Raw genomic sequence first — 15173 nt, 5'->3', positions numbered from 1 at the left:
ATCATAATGGCTAAGATACTGAGGAATTAGGCACTGAGCAGTAAGCCAAGCAGCACCTCCCTATGCCCTGTTTAAATCACACCTCTGATAAATGCAGTGAGCATATTAGGCCGAGCCCTAGTGACAGGAGAACTACCCACAACTTGGATGATAACTGGGTTGCCAATTACGAGCAGCATCTGTGAATGCAACCAAAATAGAAGCACCTGGAGAGGCAGTGTGGTTTAATTCAGGGTTTCAGACTAGGGATTCAGAGACCCAGGTCACTGGATGACCTCAGACTAGTAGCATAACCTGATAGCAGTACCTACATCACAGGGCTGTTGTGGAGCTAAGACACGGGCTGGGGGAGAGAGAGAGAATGTATATCAGTCTCATCTCTCAGAAGAGGGGTGGGATTAAACACTAATACATGTCTAATTAGAGGTTTCAGAAACACATATCCTATTTATCTGCGATGCCTACAAAGTACTTCCTGAATGATATACTCAGTCTGTTATTTCTGTGACACTTTCTGTATTTGCCTTCACGGAACCCTCTCACTGCTTTACTTTTTTAGATCTAATTCAGTGCACAAACGAGATGAATGTGAATATTCCACAGCTGGCGGACACCCTTTTTGAGAGGACGGCGAACAGTAGCTGGGTTGTAGTGTTCAAAGCTCTAATCACAACACACCACCTCATGATGTACGGAAATGAGGTAAGGCTACCATCATTTGTCATGAAAATCATGTTTAATGGTCAGGAGAGAGTCTTAGCAAGGTGCTAGTTATACTGATTGTATGACAGAACAGGTCAGAAGAACCACTAGGACTTGTGTATCCAGCCCATATTCTATTAGAAAGAAGCTGAGTGTATGTCATTCAACTACAGGCTTCCCTACTATAATTGATATTGTAAGGCCCCTACCACATGGCAGGGGAAAACCCGCTCAAAGCGTGGCTTTTAAAAGCCGCGCCAAAGTTGAGACACCGCGGCGGGATCCCACGGATCCCCTGGGCCGTGGCGCCTTTTCTCCCCGGCACGATCAGATGCCGGGGAGAAAACACAGTCCTGACGGGGAGCCTGCCGAACTGCGCATGTCGGAGCATGCGCAGTTTGGCTAGGAGACGGGGATGCGCCGGCGCAAGGATGCACTGGCGATCCCACAGCCGGGATTGAAGCGCCCCTTCGAGATGAACCACCGAGGTAGGTGGTTCTGGTTTGGTCCGTTCTTTCGCGTGGAAGGGCTGGTTCGGGGACAGAAGCACTACGCTTCCCAGATGTTGTGGTGGGATCGCACCCATTTGCTGCGTCCCCGAACCGTCCTTCTACCGACCCAACTTCCTACGTGTGACCAGGGCCTTAATTCGTTAAAATCGGCCATAAAAGTATTCATACTGTAGCGCTTTTATATAACTGAATGGTGAGGTTGCAGTTGAAATTCGATGTACAGTTCTGGTTGCCCTGTCTCAAAAAGGAGATTTAGAACTAGGAAAGGTGTAGGAAAAGGCAAGCCAATGATCACAAAGTAAAAGTACGTTCCCTACAACAAAAAGCTGAAGGGGCTTCTTTACTAACGGGAAAAGTGAATTGGGCAGCATGATAAAAGTTCATAAAATTATACACAGTGTGGAGAAAGGGAATAGTTGGGGTTTTTTTTCCTACTCTGCCAAAATGCTAGAACTTTTGATTGCCCCATGGAATTCATTTGGCAGCAGAGTCAGGACTGGCAAAGGAGAGAATTTACTCGTGGAGTAATAGTGATAAAGTGGCATCAAATTGCAACAGTCTTATGTCAAACCCCTCATGCGGTTTTCAAGCAAGAGTCATTCAGAGGTGGTTTGCCATTGCCTGCCTCTGCATAACGACCCCAGTCTTCCATGATGATCTCCCATCCAAGTACTAACCGTGGCTAACCCCGCTTAGCATCTGAGCTTTGGCTAGTCGGGACCATTCAGGCTGCTACTTATTTACAGAACACATAATTAATTTATGGACTTTACTGCCGCAAGATGTGGTGATGCTTGCCAGCTTAGGTGGGTTTTGAAGGGAAATATATACATTTATGGAGGATTTAGGTTTACTAACAGATGCTCACTATGCTAACCATGATGACTAGATGGAACCTCCAGGTTCAGAAGCTGTAGGCCACCAGCCCAGTTGCTGGGCACCAACAACAGGGGGCTTTCTGGAAACACATGGTTGACCACTGTAAGGAATGGGGTCCTGGACTAGACGGCCTTTTGGTCTCATCCGGCAGTGTTCTTCTAATTTTATGGTGAGCAGGGGATGGATTCCTGCCTTTACTGCTGGTAGAATCCTAAAGGCTGGGTGAATAGGCCCATAGGCCCATCACTTTGTGGCAGATATGATTATTGGAGGTGGCATTAATGAGGAAAATATGTATGGACCTGTAATTGGAGCTGTAAACTTAACTATATAGTAACTTTTTTGTGTCTTTACCCAATACAGGCTTAGATTTTGTTTTTTGTTTGAGAATAGCTGTATGTGGCTGAGATCACACACACTAAATCCACTTTCAATCCACTGTCAATGTACTTTTCAACTGGATTTTACTGTGTAAACTGGCAAAATCCAGTTGGAAAGACCATTGAAAGTAGATTATTCAGCGTGTGTGATCACAGCCTGTGTGTATCTATTCTACAACCATTGTGAGATGGCAACCTCATGAACTGAATTCCGTACGAGAGTACAATCAGTTCGGTTGCTTACAGCACTCAAGAGTTTGTAAGACGTAGTGGTTGCAGATGCCGTTACATATTGGGGTATGTCACCGCTCTTTTCCTTTCCTGTGTAGTGATTTCAGAACCTGTGGCTTCTGCTGTATCTCATCTGCTTTCTTTAGTATTGGGTATAACTTGATTAATTCAGATGCCACCATTAAAACGGCTTGGAAATTAGCTTCTTTGTATGATTAAATCTATGGAAAGAAAATAATTGGAATCTTATCTCTTTCACCAACAGCGCTTTATCCAGTACTTAGCATCTCGAAATACACTGTTTAATCTAAACAACTATCTGGATAAAAGTGCCATGCAGGGTAAGGATATTTTTTTCTTCTTCTTCTTCTTTAGAGAGGCAATTGGCAATATGTATTATAATTTGTATAGACTGAAGAAATGTTGGGAATTCAACCATATTAAATTACTCGGTTAAGTCACTCCCTGTCATATTTTAGCATTGCTCCTTAATTTACCTTTCCTCTAGTTTCATGTGTGTGATCTGAAATATTTATATGGAAATAAATTGTATTTGTTCAATAGAATTCGCTCCAAAGAAAGAATGGCAAAGATTGTGGTCTTTAGGCTTGTTTCAGGAATGCGCAAGAGTCCTGTAAAGTGTATCGCTGCTTTAAAAAATAAAATCAGGTTGATTTAATTCAGAATGATACTAAGTAGTTGCTATAGCGATTGAAACACATTGGCTTCCAGCTAAAAAGAACCTTTATGCCATGTAGAAGCATGACAGCCTGCCAGCACTGTAGGAATTGTATTTGTTTGGAGATGAGAGATACTCTTGTTGGGCTCTCTTGGTGCTCATGTAAGGATGCTAAGCAGTATCACTTGCTTAAAGGCTGAATCTGCAGTCCTGTGCCCACTTACTTTGGTGGTAAATCCTACTTAACAAGTGGGATGTCCTTCCAAGGAAACGTACATAAGGCATCCACAGTAACAAATATGTGCATGTCACGATTGTGTCACTTACAACCTCAGAAGTCAGAATTGTACCCGTAATTCTTTCTGCTACTTTGAAAAGCAGCCTTAAACTCTGTTGCTGAATTCAAGTATTGCAATAAACTGTGGTTTTTACAGCAAATTCTGGTTAGTCTGTTGGTTGGGTGCAAGTAACAAGTCCTGGTTTGTGTGCAAACCCTGGTTTGTCTGTTTCTTGCCTCTTCTGTACTTCCCAACAAAGAAGATACTCTGTACTGCCTTTGCTACGGCCAAGAGGCTGCAACAGTCAGCACTACTCAACAGACCATAGTTTTTGAATTCTGACATTGTCCACGTTGCAACAAATCACAATCGGTACGAATTGTGTACAACAATCTAGTTATATACCACAGTTTGAAATCCCAGTGTGAAACCAGCCAAGAAGCCCTGGTTTTATTGTACTATCTGCATTTGAACTTCAGAACTGGCTGGTGCTTGATCAAACCGTTTGCAACATTTTGTTTCTTTCAGAGACCCCTTATATGTAACACCTGTAATCCGTAGTGTTCTTAGACAACTGGTGTTATAATGCCTCATTGCCTTTCTTAGCATTTCCTGCTTATTTTCACTGCCACCAAAGGCTCTCACCTTACAATTCTTAGTTGGCCCCAAAGAACCGGAAGACCTAGTCCTAGATGATAGACTTGACAGAATGGTCAGTGTGTGGAGGTGGCTCTGAGATAAAAGAGGACCCTTTAGTCTAAATAAAACTGCTGTTCTCACTTTCATAAAGAGTTTATTTAGAAATATAACAGCTGAAAGGTTTCAGAATAGTTCATAAACACAGTGGTTTCAGATAGGTGCAGTTCTTTTTCCTTTAATGTTCCTTAAATAGGCCTAGCCACAAAGGCTTATTTTCCTCACCTGCCACTTAGGCTAATGGCTTCCACAATGAACACAGATTTCTCTCATAATCCACAGCACCTCACTCAGTCTCTTAGCCCCCTGAACTCTCTTCTTCACTCTCACACCATAACCCTCTCTACAAACCAGTTAACTCTTCTCCTTTAGATACAGCTACCAACAGAACATTCATAACACACTTTAATCACCCATCTAGCCTCCCTCTTTCTTATGCTACAGGCCTGCATTCTAAAGTACAGCACAATATATATATATGCCCATATTAGAACACAGAAATAAAACACACAAAATATTTACATAGCAGAACACCACACCATTGTTTATGGTAATGTCTGAATCTAGCCAGTGGATCAGCTCCATCTGGATATTGTGCTAAAAAGTTAAGGAAACGTAACTATGTCCTTGATATGTTGATTGATTTGACAAACAACAGCTTGCTATTGACCAGCAAACTAGAATGCATGGTTTGCGTTAATTATGGTCTGGCTAATGTCTGAATTGTCAAACCATATTTATAGTATAAAGTCTGAGTCCAGGGACACCTTTAAGACCAACAAAGTTTAATTCTAGGTACAAGTTTTCCTGTGCATACCCAGAATTAAACTTTGTTGGTCTTAAAGGTGTCACTGGACTTAAACTCAGTGATGGGAGGATTGAAAATGGAGTAGACAAGCAACTGTAAACCATGGTTTCCCTGTTCATATATTTTTGGAAACTCAAGCCATGGTTTGGATTCTGTGCTTGGGTTAGAGCAAGCCATGGTTTGTTGCGATGTTTGAACTGAACCAATCTGTTCACTTCCATTAAGAGTGAAATCCTGAGCCAGAGTTACTCCAGTCTAAGTCTAGTGATCTCAGCGGCTTCGACTAAAGTTAACTCTACATAGAATTCCACTGTTACAGCTTGTAGACTTTAATGTGTTAGTTTGTATTAGGATCTCATTTTTAAGTTGGGTTGTTTTTAAACACAAATACTATAGCTGAAATAAATAACTAATTTAAAAATGTGTGTAAACGTGTGTGTGTGTGTGTGTGTGAGAGAGAGAGAGAGAGAGAGAGAGAGAGAGAGAGAGAGAGAGAGAGAGAGAGAGAGAGAGAGAGAGAGAGAGAGAGAGAGAGAGAGAGAAACGATGGATATTTATCCTCCTGGTAAAATGGTCCATGATAGCATTAGTTGTGATCTTGCTATATCATATCAGTTTAATTGCAAGTATAAGCTGTAAGACTTTGCAGGCTCTATCTGTTTTAATCTGAAATAGTATCCCCATTCAAAGAAATCTCACCTAGCTGCCAATTCCTAGAAGAATGATAGTTGTATCGGAAGCTTCAGTTTTGTATAATTATGGTTAAGGTGAGAAGGTAGCACCCTGGAAGTAATAATAAAGTGTGTGATTCACACTGAATAAATTGTGACAGTCATGGTAGAAGGAATATCTGAACTCTTTAACTGGAAGAGTGTTCTATTTCCAGGCTATGATATGTCTACCTTCATCAGACGATACAGCAGATACTTGAATGAAAAAGCACTTTCTTACAGACTTGTAGCAGTTGACTTCACCAAAATGAAAAGAGGGTGAGGATTTCTTTTATGGTGCTTTCTTGCCGTTCTGTTCCTTCAGGGTGGGGCCTGCACAGAAGGGGGAAAGTTAAAATTATTTGGATATATCCCTCTCCAGGATCCTCTAAGCTCTTAGACCAATTTTTTTCCTCACCCCTCCCCCATTCTGTCTACCACCACTACCCCTTAAAACTGACCACTTGCAGCATTTCGTGCCTCCAGGGACACGTTCCGTCTTCATCAGACCGCTTTTAATTTGCTTTATTTGCCTGATGATTAATTTATAAAGTCTCCTCCCCACCCCTGCATACCCAGGTTTTTCCTCAAGTACATAAAAGTAATCCTGGGCCTTGTCTCTGGGAAACTGACTAATAATTTTTTTGCAATAATGGCTTGGTTCTCATGGAAATGTCTGACTGAACCAACTGTCAAACCAGAGTTTTGATCTTAAGCAAACTCGCAACCCATCAATACAAAGGATGTACAGAATTCTATTCGAAGGGAAATCGAGTGTATGGTTTACCGAATTTCTTGTGACATGATGTAGCTAGTATCACTGGTGCTGTTGTAGCAGGCTGCAAATAATCTTGATAGAATCTTGGAGGGAATTTAAATATCTGTCAGAGCAAATATATCAGATTTGATGTGCAGTTTGAAAAAAAATCTGATTTTTATGCCACTAGATTCTCCAGCATGTTTATTCAAAAGGAAGTTCCACTGACTTCCGTGAAGCTTTCTGTGTAGCCTTTGCTGCTTTTGCTTGTGGGAGCTTGTAGCACTGTGATCTCCTGGCTTGGTGCCCTCTGTTTGTATTCTTCCGATTATTCTTTCCATTGCATTCTTTGAAGGATTGATGGTGTAATGAGAACAATGAATACCGAAAAACTTCTGAAAACCCTTCCAATTATTCAGAATCAACTTGATGCACTTCTGGATTTTGATGTAAGTGCTGGAGGTGTCTCTTATTGATCTAATCCAGTATTGGTTTTTGGTGTTTTTAAATGAGGGAAAAAAATGTGTTGTGATTTTATTCCCTGTTGCTTTTTTTAAAAAGCTCTCTGCTTTCTACACAGGCAAACCCAAATGAACTAACAAATGGTGTAATAAATGCTGCCTTCATGCTCCTCTTTAAGGATTCCATTAGGCTGTTTGCTGCCTATAATGAGGGGATTATTAACCTGTTAGGTATGTGGAACCCTAAATAAAAATTCTTTAAACATTTACAAGTGGAGACTCGTGTAAATATGCAGATGTGTTTTTGTTTTTGCATTCATTTTCCCTTCACTTCCCCGTACACTCCCTTGTTCAAGTATTTACAATATGCACATGCACCACTACTTGCTCTACACCCCCCTACACACAAACATGTCAGTTGGAGTGTTCATGAATATTCAGTAACATGGCATCAGCTAAACCAGTGTCTAGGGAGGGAGGGCTCATTTCACTTGAAGCCAGAGCTGTCTCCAAAACGGCAGACCAGATTGGTCAGTGATTCCGATGAAGCTTTTGGCTCTGTGTACAAAGTGGTAAACGAACCTTAAGGGCCTTCTTTTGAAGTCAGGGAGCTGTGCTCAGAATTTGCTTCCGTAAATATTTATATTTCAAGTGTTGTCTGATGTGCGTGTTTACCTGGCCATATTATAATAATAATGCCCTGACTTATGGTTGACATTTCTATGCTGTTAACTGTAATCAAGCTATCTATGAAGGACTGGGATCTTAATTTGCCTTGGAGCATTGGGCTCGATCCATGGAAACCACCACTGTTTGTGCCCATGTGGATACTCATTCAGATCCAGAGGCAGATTGCTGTTAACGGAGGACAGTGGAGGCATGTAGCAGTATACCCTTCAATCTGCACTGGTTCTTATGGTTGCCGTGCAGGATCTGACACCAATTTATGCATGTAGAGGGCTGATCTCTGAATCGGTTCCCTTAGCCCTGTCTGTAATCCTGGGATGGTGATTGCTTTGAATAAGGTACCATTCTGTCATTTGCACAGAAAATGTTAGTATGGAGTAGTAATTAAGCATGTTTAAAAGTTTGGAAAACAGTAGCAACCTGCCCAAACACATTTGTGTGCTGAAAGTAATTCTAATGGCCAAATCAAGTTTTTAAAACAAACTGCAGAAAATCCAGGCTGAAAAGCATCCAGCATTCCTTAATTATCTTAACGTAGCAGGAAAATGTATTGGGTGTTAATGCACTTACTTTAAAGTATCTTTTAGATGTAAAAGTAGTTTGTCTTTCCAGTAGTCCCATTTTAAACACTATCTTACAAATGCTTTTTTCCCCTTTGAATTTCATGCTTCAGAAAAGTATTTTGATATGAAGAAGAACCAGTGCAAAGAAGGTCTGGATATTTACAAAAAATTCTTAGCCAGAATGACCAAATTGTCAGAATTCCTCAAAGTGGCAGAGGTAAATAAACCCAGTAGCATCAATGGAATTTCATTTAGCTCTCTGTACTGGTACAGTAATAAATGCATATAATCACAAGTCTTGCTTCATAATTTCTTATAAATATGGCAATATATGATGGTTGTTGACTAATTATCACTTAAAATAGGCATATTTAAAGGGGGGGTGTTTTGAAAGCCTAGTTCTGACTATTAACTTTTATTAACAAACATAGGTGACAGAGTAGGTCCTGACCAAGACATCTAAGCATTTTAAAAACATTTCTTGAAAATAATTTATCAAAATAGTACCAAAGTCCTCTTCTTGTGGCTGTTTCTAGTACATGAAAGAGATCAAGAGATTAAGAGAGACCTTGCAAGATCTGCATGTGAAATTCTGCTTACGGTGCCATTACAAAGGGCATTTAGAATTGTACCAGTTCAGAAAGCTCTCCATGTCCTCCCTGGTACCTTAGCTTCTATGTAGACATTCAGATCCACAGTTCTTTCTTTTCATTGTCACTGCATGTAGTAATGTACATTTTTTTCCCTTTTTTGTGAACCCAGCAAGTTGGAATTGATCAGGGTGACATTCCAGATCTTACTCAGGTCAGTGTACATTTCATATTAATTTAACCCAAGTCCTTTGTGATTTTTAACAGTTAGTGTTCCATTATATACATCACAAGATTTCATTTTCTTCCATATATGTTATATATGGAAATACATGTCATTTTCCCTGTGAATTGTGTTGTTTTTGCATAGTAGTGCTTATATTCAGTGAACTCTTCAGTTATTTTTTCTCTGGTCTGGTTCTTGAGAATATTCTTGCTAAAGGTTTGGGGGGTTTTATTTAAAAAGAAAAAAGAAACCGTCTCTGAAAATCATGGGGTAGCTTGCTAAGAATTGGGATAGCTGTTGATTTGCTGAAATAGCCAGCGTTTTCCCCTGTTTAATTGGGCAGGCTAAAAAGAAAAAAGAAACCGTCTCTGAAAACCATGGGGTAGCTTGCTAAGAATTGAGATAGCTGTTGATTTGCTGAAATAGCTAGTGTTTTCCCCTGTTTAATTGGGCAGGATACAAAGATCTGTGCCACCACTTCCACATGTCAAGCAGGGCTTTGGACTTGTTTTCTCAGACATCAATCTCCCCCTCTGGAATTTCAGAGTTGTTTGCCTCGTGATAAGGATGGGGGTGGGTGGGCTGCTCTTCAGAAAGCCATAAATCCCACTTGGTGCATCTAAAATAGCTCTTTCGATCCTGGAGTCAGTGTGAATAAAACTGTTTCGTTTGTTATGTGTTTCTTGTGCTGATACTCTGGGGTCATAATGGAAAAATTAAAGGCTTGGTCTAGAAGTGAGTAAGCTGTAACTTGAAAGAGCCTGGTGGATCTTCAGGCTCTCCCTTGCACCTGCGAAACCAATTTTGAGGGTTCTAGGTTTGCAGCAAACCGTAGTTTCTGTCCAAATCCAGGATTCCAAATGGAAGGAGCTGTGGTTTGTATCCTAGCTTACAGGAAGAAGCCAACTATGGGTGGAAACTCAGAGGTCTCTGATTAGCTAGCCCGTCCACGCACAAGAGGAGAAGAGGGAAGGTGCGAACCTCGGCTCCTTCACCAAATGGCAAACAGTGGTTTGCTATTACATTATAGCCTAGCCTCAGGAGTCTTGCACACAAGTTGTTTCGAAGAAGGCTTTTTCCCCATGCTTCCTTGTAGCATACTGATGCTTTTGCGCACCTCCTGGGTTTTCACCAGCATTCCCCTGCCCCAAACAAGCTTAATTCCAATCCTTTTGGGAAAATTGCAGCAGAGCTGAGGTAGCTACTGTGTAGATTGGAAAGTCCTGCTCACACTGGCGCCATTTCCCCTGCCTCAGCTCCCTTCGTCCCTCCAGCTGCTATTTCCCCAGATAATTTTTTTCTTTTTAAAAAATGTGTCCTGCCAAGCAATGTTCCATCTAAGTTGTGGGGTCTTGTGAGCAAAATTCTACTTTGTGAGCTCCAGGCATTAAAGTCGCGAGTGAGCAATTTGGCTACTGCATAAGTTAGTCTGCTCTGGAGCCATCCTTCCTGAGCCAAGACAAAAATGTGTGAGTCGGAGGCTAAAAAAGTGTGAGCTAGCTCACACTAACTCAGCTTAGAGGGAACACTGCTGCCAAGATCACTACAGCATTATAATGAGCAGTTGAAACAGTGAAGTCCTTCCAGCATTTAAAAAAACACAAAGTTTCTTTTCAATCCAGAGTTAAAAAGGGAATAGACATCTTGCACTTTCCCCTTACAGCTCAACAACAAAAAGGGCTAGAGACATTTGTTTACATGAAAAGTGGGAGTTAGTATATTGTTGCAATAGATCTTTATAATGTTGCAACTCTGTAGCGCTCTAGCCATGCCAGTTGTTTTGTTTTTTTTTAAAGCCATCCAGTGTGGTGGTGGTGGTGGTGGTGGGAAACGATGGCTATGGGAGGGCCAGGGCAGGGAAAATGTGGAGAAACCGGCAGCCGTTTGCCACTGGTGCTGAATCAGCAGCCACCGCAGGTAAACGGCAGGAAATCATCTCTGTGTGGAAAACCCCAAAGTCACGGCTGTGTAAAGGCCGATGCATCTAAGAATGGCCCTGCAGACAGAACGATCTTTTCGCACGCCAGCTCAAAACAGTTTGATTGTTTGCATTTTCCAAATGAGAAGGCATCCTACCAGATGCTGGTGATTTTTGTCGCCCTGTCCGCATGTCAAGTGCCATGCCAGCTGCTGCTTCTTTCTCTCTCTCCTGCCCTTTGTATGCCTAGCTTTCTTGTGTCCAGGCCACGCTGCATGCACGTCATCCTCTCAGTCCTGTCACATCTGCAGCTTTGTAGCTCCTTTCGTTCTCTGCCTGAAACCATCCCTTCCGACCAGTCTAGGTAGCCACCACGACCTGCAGCTTGGGCGACACAGGTGGCCGTGTCAGCAATCCGGGCTCCTTGTCTATGCTACAGACTGGGGTTTGGTGGGGCCGCGTGGCACGACTGATTTGCTTTGAATTCCTTTTGCCTGGACACCTTTTAAAAAGTGAATAACCATGGCCATTGCAAGAGTCGCACAGGTCCGGTGAATCTGTGTTGTAAGGTTTCTGCATTTGTTTAATGCACAGGGGGTAACTGAATTACTGTGGGATTGCTCATTTGTCCAATTGGAAAAAGATTGAGATAGGAAGGGAAGTAAGCCTTCGATCTATGGGGGAGTAACGAATGAGGTAAATAAATCTGTTAACATTCAGGCAGCATCTCTGTCTAACAGAATCCAGTCAGGTGCTGGGTTGTTTTGTAGGCTTCCTTTCTACCCAGCAGCAGCAGCAGCAGCATGGCACCTCTTGTGGAACAGAATTCAAAATGTGTGTGCAATAAGAGTCTTTATTATTAGAGAATGTCTAGTAAATGCCACTGGAACAGGTTTTTCAAGGTAGAGCTTTTATGCGATAAGCAAACATCTTAATAGCTCACCGAAAACATATCCTCCTTTGAGTTCCTGATGTAAAAATGTCTTTCCTGTTACCTGTGTTGTCATTAAATTTTCCTTTCATTTCCCTCTTCCCTGGGAGGCATAACCGGAGTCTGAGACAAATCCCCTTCTGTATGGTACATTAGCAGCTAGGGTACATCCCTCATCTGTTTCCTGGCTCTTGGTTTTGCTGACTGTGTAGTATGCCTGGCAAAGCTCTCGTCCTTTCCTTTTTCATCGCTAGTACAGGTGCTGGATCGCTACTATACACTTAAGGGTATTTAAGGTCTCAGCTGATAACATCACTTTATTTCTTTAAGTTTTTTTTTGCGGTTTCCCCCTAAGCTCAGCTAATTCTTTTTATTGTCGTTGTTCTTTAACTTAACTAGGTACGGTTAGTTCTTCAAAGGGATTAGTGCAGGGAGTGTATCAATAAACATTTTTGTTACCAGCTCAGCTTTCTCTTTTTGGGCATTTCATTTAATCACATTGTTTGTGGAGATGAGGGCAGGAGGCGAGGGCTGAAAAGTCAGCTCCATTCTGCTTGGGCCTGAACGAGACACAAAGGCAGGAGGTCTTGTTACTATTCCTGATCATTCAAAAGGCAAACATTTAATAGTAGGTGAAGGGGAGAGGAGCAGCTGCACGGAGGCAGCAGAGCCAGGAGGCGAGGTTGGGTAACCCTTTCCCTGCCCTCGGCACTACTTTCCTGATTTAAATTATTTCCTCTCCCCACCAGAGATGTAAGGTGAGTGTTTTATTCAGGGCTTTTTTTGTAGAAAAACCCCAGCAGGAACTCATTAGCTACACCCAATAGCAGAAACTCATTAGCACATTAGGCCACACCCCTGACAGCACCACTCATTAGCATATTAGGCCACACCCACATGTTACCAGAAGTGTGGTCATCCAGCCACACCAACCTTTTGCTTGTTATTCTGTTTACCTTGTTTGTTGTCAAAACCCAGAGCTTTTTTTGTAGCAGGAACTTCTTTACATGTTAGGCCATACCCCCCTAATGTAGCCAATCCTAATGAGTTTCTGCTGTTGAGTGTGGCCTATTATGCTAATGAGTTCCTGCTGGGCGTGGCCAACTCAGGGGCCAGCTGGAACTCCGTTCCTGTGCGTTCCTGCCCAAAAATAGCCCTGGTTTTATTGCACCTGTTATGGGTGTCTATTTAAACTGATCTAACAGTTAATCTTAAGGGTTTGGGGGTTTTTTGGTTAAATTTAAGTCTTGATGATAATAGACATTTGTGTTTTAATATATTTTTAATCATTTTAAGGTAAGCCGCCCTGAGCCTGCCTCAACAGGGAGGGCAGGATAAAAATCGAATGAATGAATGAATGAATGAATGAATGAATGAATGAATTTATTAATTGTAAGCTACCTTGTGTCCTCTAAGGGAAAGGCTGGATTTAAATGAATAAATCTTGGCCCCAGGTGGGAGAAACTTTTAGGTACCTATATGAGTTTCCCCACAGAAGAAATAGCGGCTTCTTGAATGGAGGGAATGTAAAAGCTGGATAGGGGAAAGGCGTTAAAACCCCCCCCCCCAATGCAGTTTTTAACAACTCTGAAAGCCGTAGGAGACCTGATCACAGATGCCATGTATCAGTTGGCCCTTTTTAGAAGAGTATTTTAGCCACTCCGATGCATGGGCAATAGAAAAAGACGTAGGCATGTTTTGTCAAGAGCATTTGTTTTCCTTTCTCTCTCCACCTCCCTTATCGCTTTATTTTATGTAGTTATAAAGGTTTTACCCCACATTTCTAGTGTAAATCATAACTAAATCTAACTGTAAACCAGAGTAAGAAAAATCTTCAAAACAGCAAAGCTAAAACAAGAAAAACTGAATGTGTAGTAGCAGTGAAATCACAACCGATACTAGCACAGCAATAAGGCTGTAGTACTAAAAACACTAGAAGAGAGTCCCATTGAATGTGCTTAGGATTGCACTGAAAAGCAGCAATGAATATAAGGGTAACAGCACACTCACAGTAATAAAAAAGGTGAAGGACTTTGTCAGGGAATAGGGTCACTTCCTGCATCGGTGAATATCCGCTGGAGTAAAACAGTGCAGTGTAGTGAGTGAGGGTGTTGAACTAGGGCCTAGGAAACCCAGGTGCTAACCTCCACTGTACCGTAAAGCTTGCCTTGGGTCAGTTATTCTCTTAGCCTGAACTGCTTCACAGGGTTGTTGTGAGGATCAAATGGTGGGAGAAAAGTGGATGTACTCTTCTCAGAGCTCCTTGAAAGAAGGGCAGGATAAAAATGTGTTTAATGAAATAAATGAATATCTCTGGGGGAGAGAGAGAGAGCGTGGTTTCCCACTATCTAGGGGCCACAGCTAAGAAGACCCAGTTCCAAGTGTCAGCTCTTTGCTTCTGTTTACATAGCAAAAGTAAACATGAGCAACTAGTCTGCTTGCTTTGTGTTACCTCTAAATCTCTAAGAAAGCTTGCAGGCTGTAGCTTTTTCTTCTTCTCAACTTAGGGCGGTTTAGTTTCAGATCTCTTGCTAGAAGCTTGGTAGACTTTTGTAGCCTCCAAAAAGAAGTAGAACAGGCCAGTCAGAGATGTCAGCTGTGAAAATATCCACATTTGCCATAGTTTGGTGGAAGGTAAGCCATCCCGTATATCTGTGTATGGGAGAGAGTGAGCAAGTGTCCAGTAAGATGTGAGAGGATGTAAAAATTGCCCCAGGGCTGAAGATGTAACACCTTTTGTGACGTGTATCACATCTTTTGTTTCACATCATTCTTCTGTTACAAATAAATGGGCATGTTTCATTGAGGAGCAGAGCCCCAAACCCCAGTGTCGCACACCGAAAGGTTTGCTGTGGGGTTGCATGGCCAGTAACAGTGGCTTTCAGATGTCTTGCCTTCAGGCAAGAATCATTGTGTTTGAGACACATGTTCCACAGAACACTTGTGGGTTCTAGTGGATCACATGCTCCACATCCAGTGCAGGCTGGGTCTCTTGGGCCCATGTGAGCTTGAGAGCACATCTTTTACCACAGTCAACCATGTCTGAAATACTTCCTGTATCCATGTAGGAAGTGGTAGAAGAAGCAGGTGCTAGACTGTGGTGGGGAAGTCGCGTGGGTTTCTGGTGTGTTGAATGCAGATCTCTCCTCTCTCCTCACCATCATC

At 42.1% G+C, this 15173-nt stretch overlaps 1 protein-coding gene across 1 annotated transcript in view; it reads left to right on the top strand.

The window, feature by feature from the left end:
* LOC107125708 (phosphatidylinositol-binding clathrin assembly protein-like) overlaps positions 1-15173 on the top strand; it is a 69751-nt gene that overhangs the window by 25496 nt on the left and 29082 nt on the right. The window contains exons 2-9 of the mRNA XM_015429159.1: positions 560-702; positions 2970-3045; positions 6052-6154; positions 6988-7081; positions 7213-7324; positions 8454-8560; positions 9106-9147; positions 10256-10356. Of these exons, the coding sequence (XP_015284645.1) occupies positions 560-702; positions 2970-3045; positions 6052-6154; positions 6988-7081; positions 7213-7324; positions 8454-8560; positions 9106-9147; positions 10256-10356 (778 nt within the window). The remainder of the gene's footprint in view (positions 1-559; positions 703-2969; positions 3046-6051; positions 6155-6987; positions 7082-7212; positions 7325-8453; positions 8561-9105; positions 9148-10255; positions 10357-15173) is intronic.

This window comes from Gekko japonicus, unplaced genomic scaffold (genome assembly GCF_001447785.1).
Source record: "Gekko japonicus isolate JY-2015 unplaced genomic scaffold, Gekko_japonicus_V1.1 scaffold2684, whole genome shotgun sequence".
Classification (NCBI taxonomy): domain Eukaryota; kingdom Metazoa; phylum Chordata; class Lepidosauria; order Squamata; family Gekkonidae; genus Gekko; species Gekko japonicus.
Note: the sequence above shows the minus strand (reverse complement) of the source record. Positions and strands in the feature narration are given on the sequence as shown.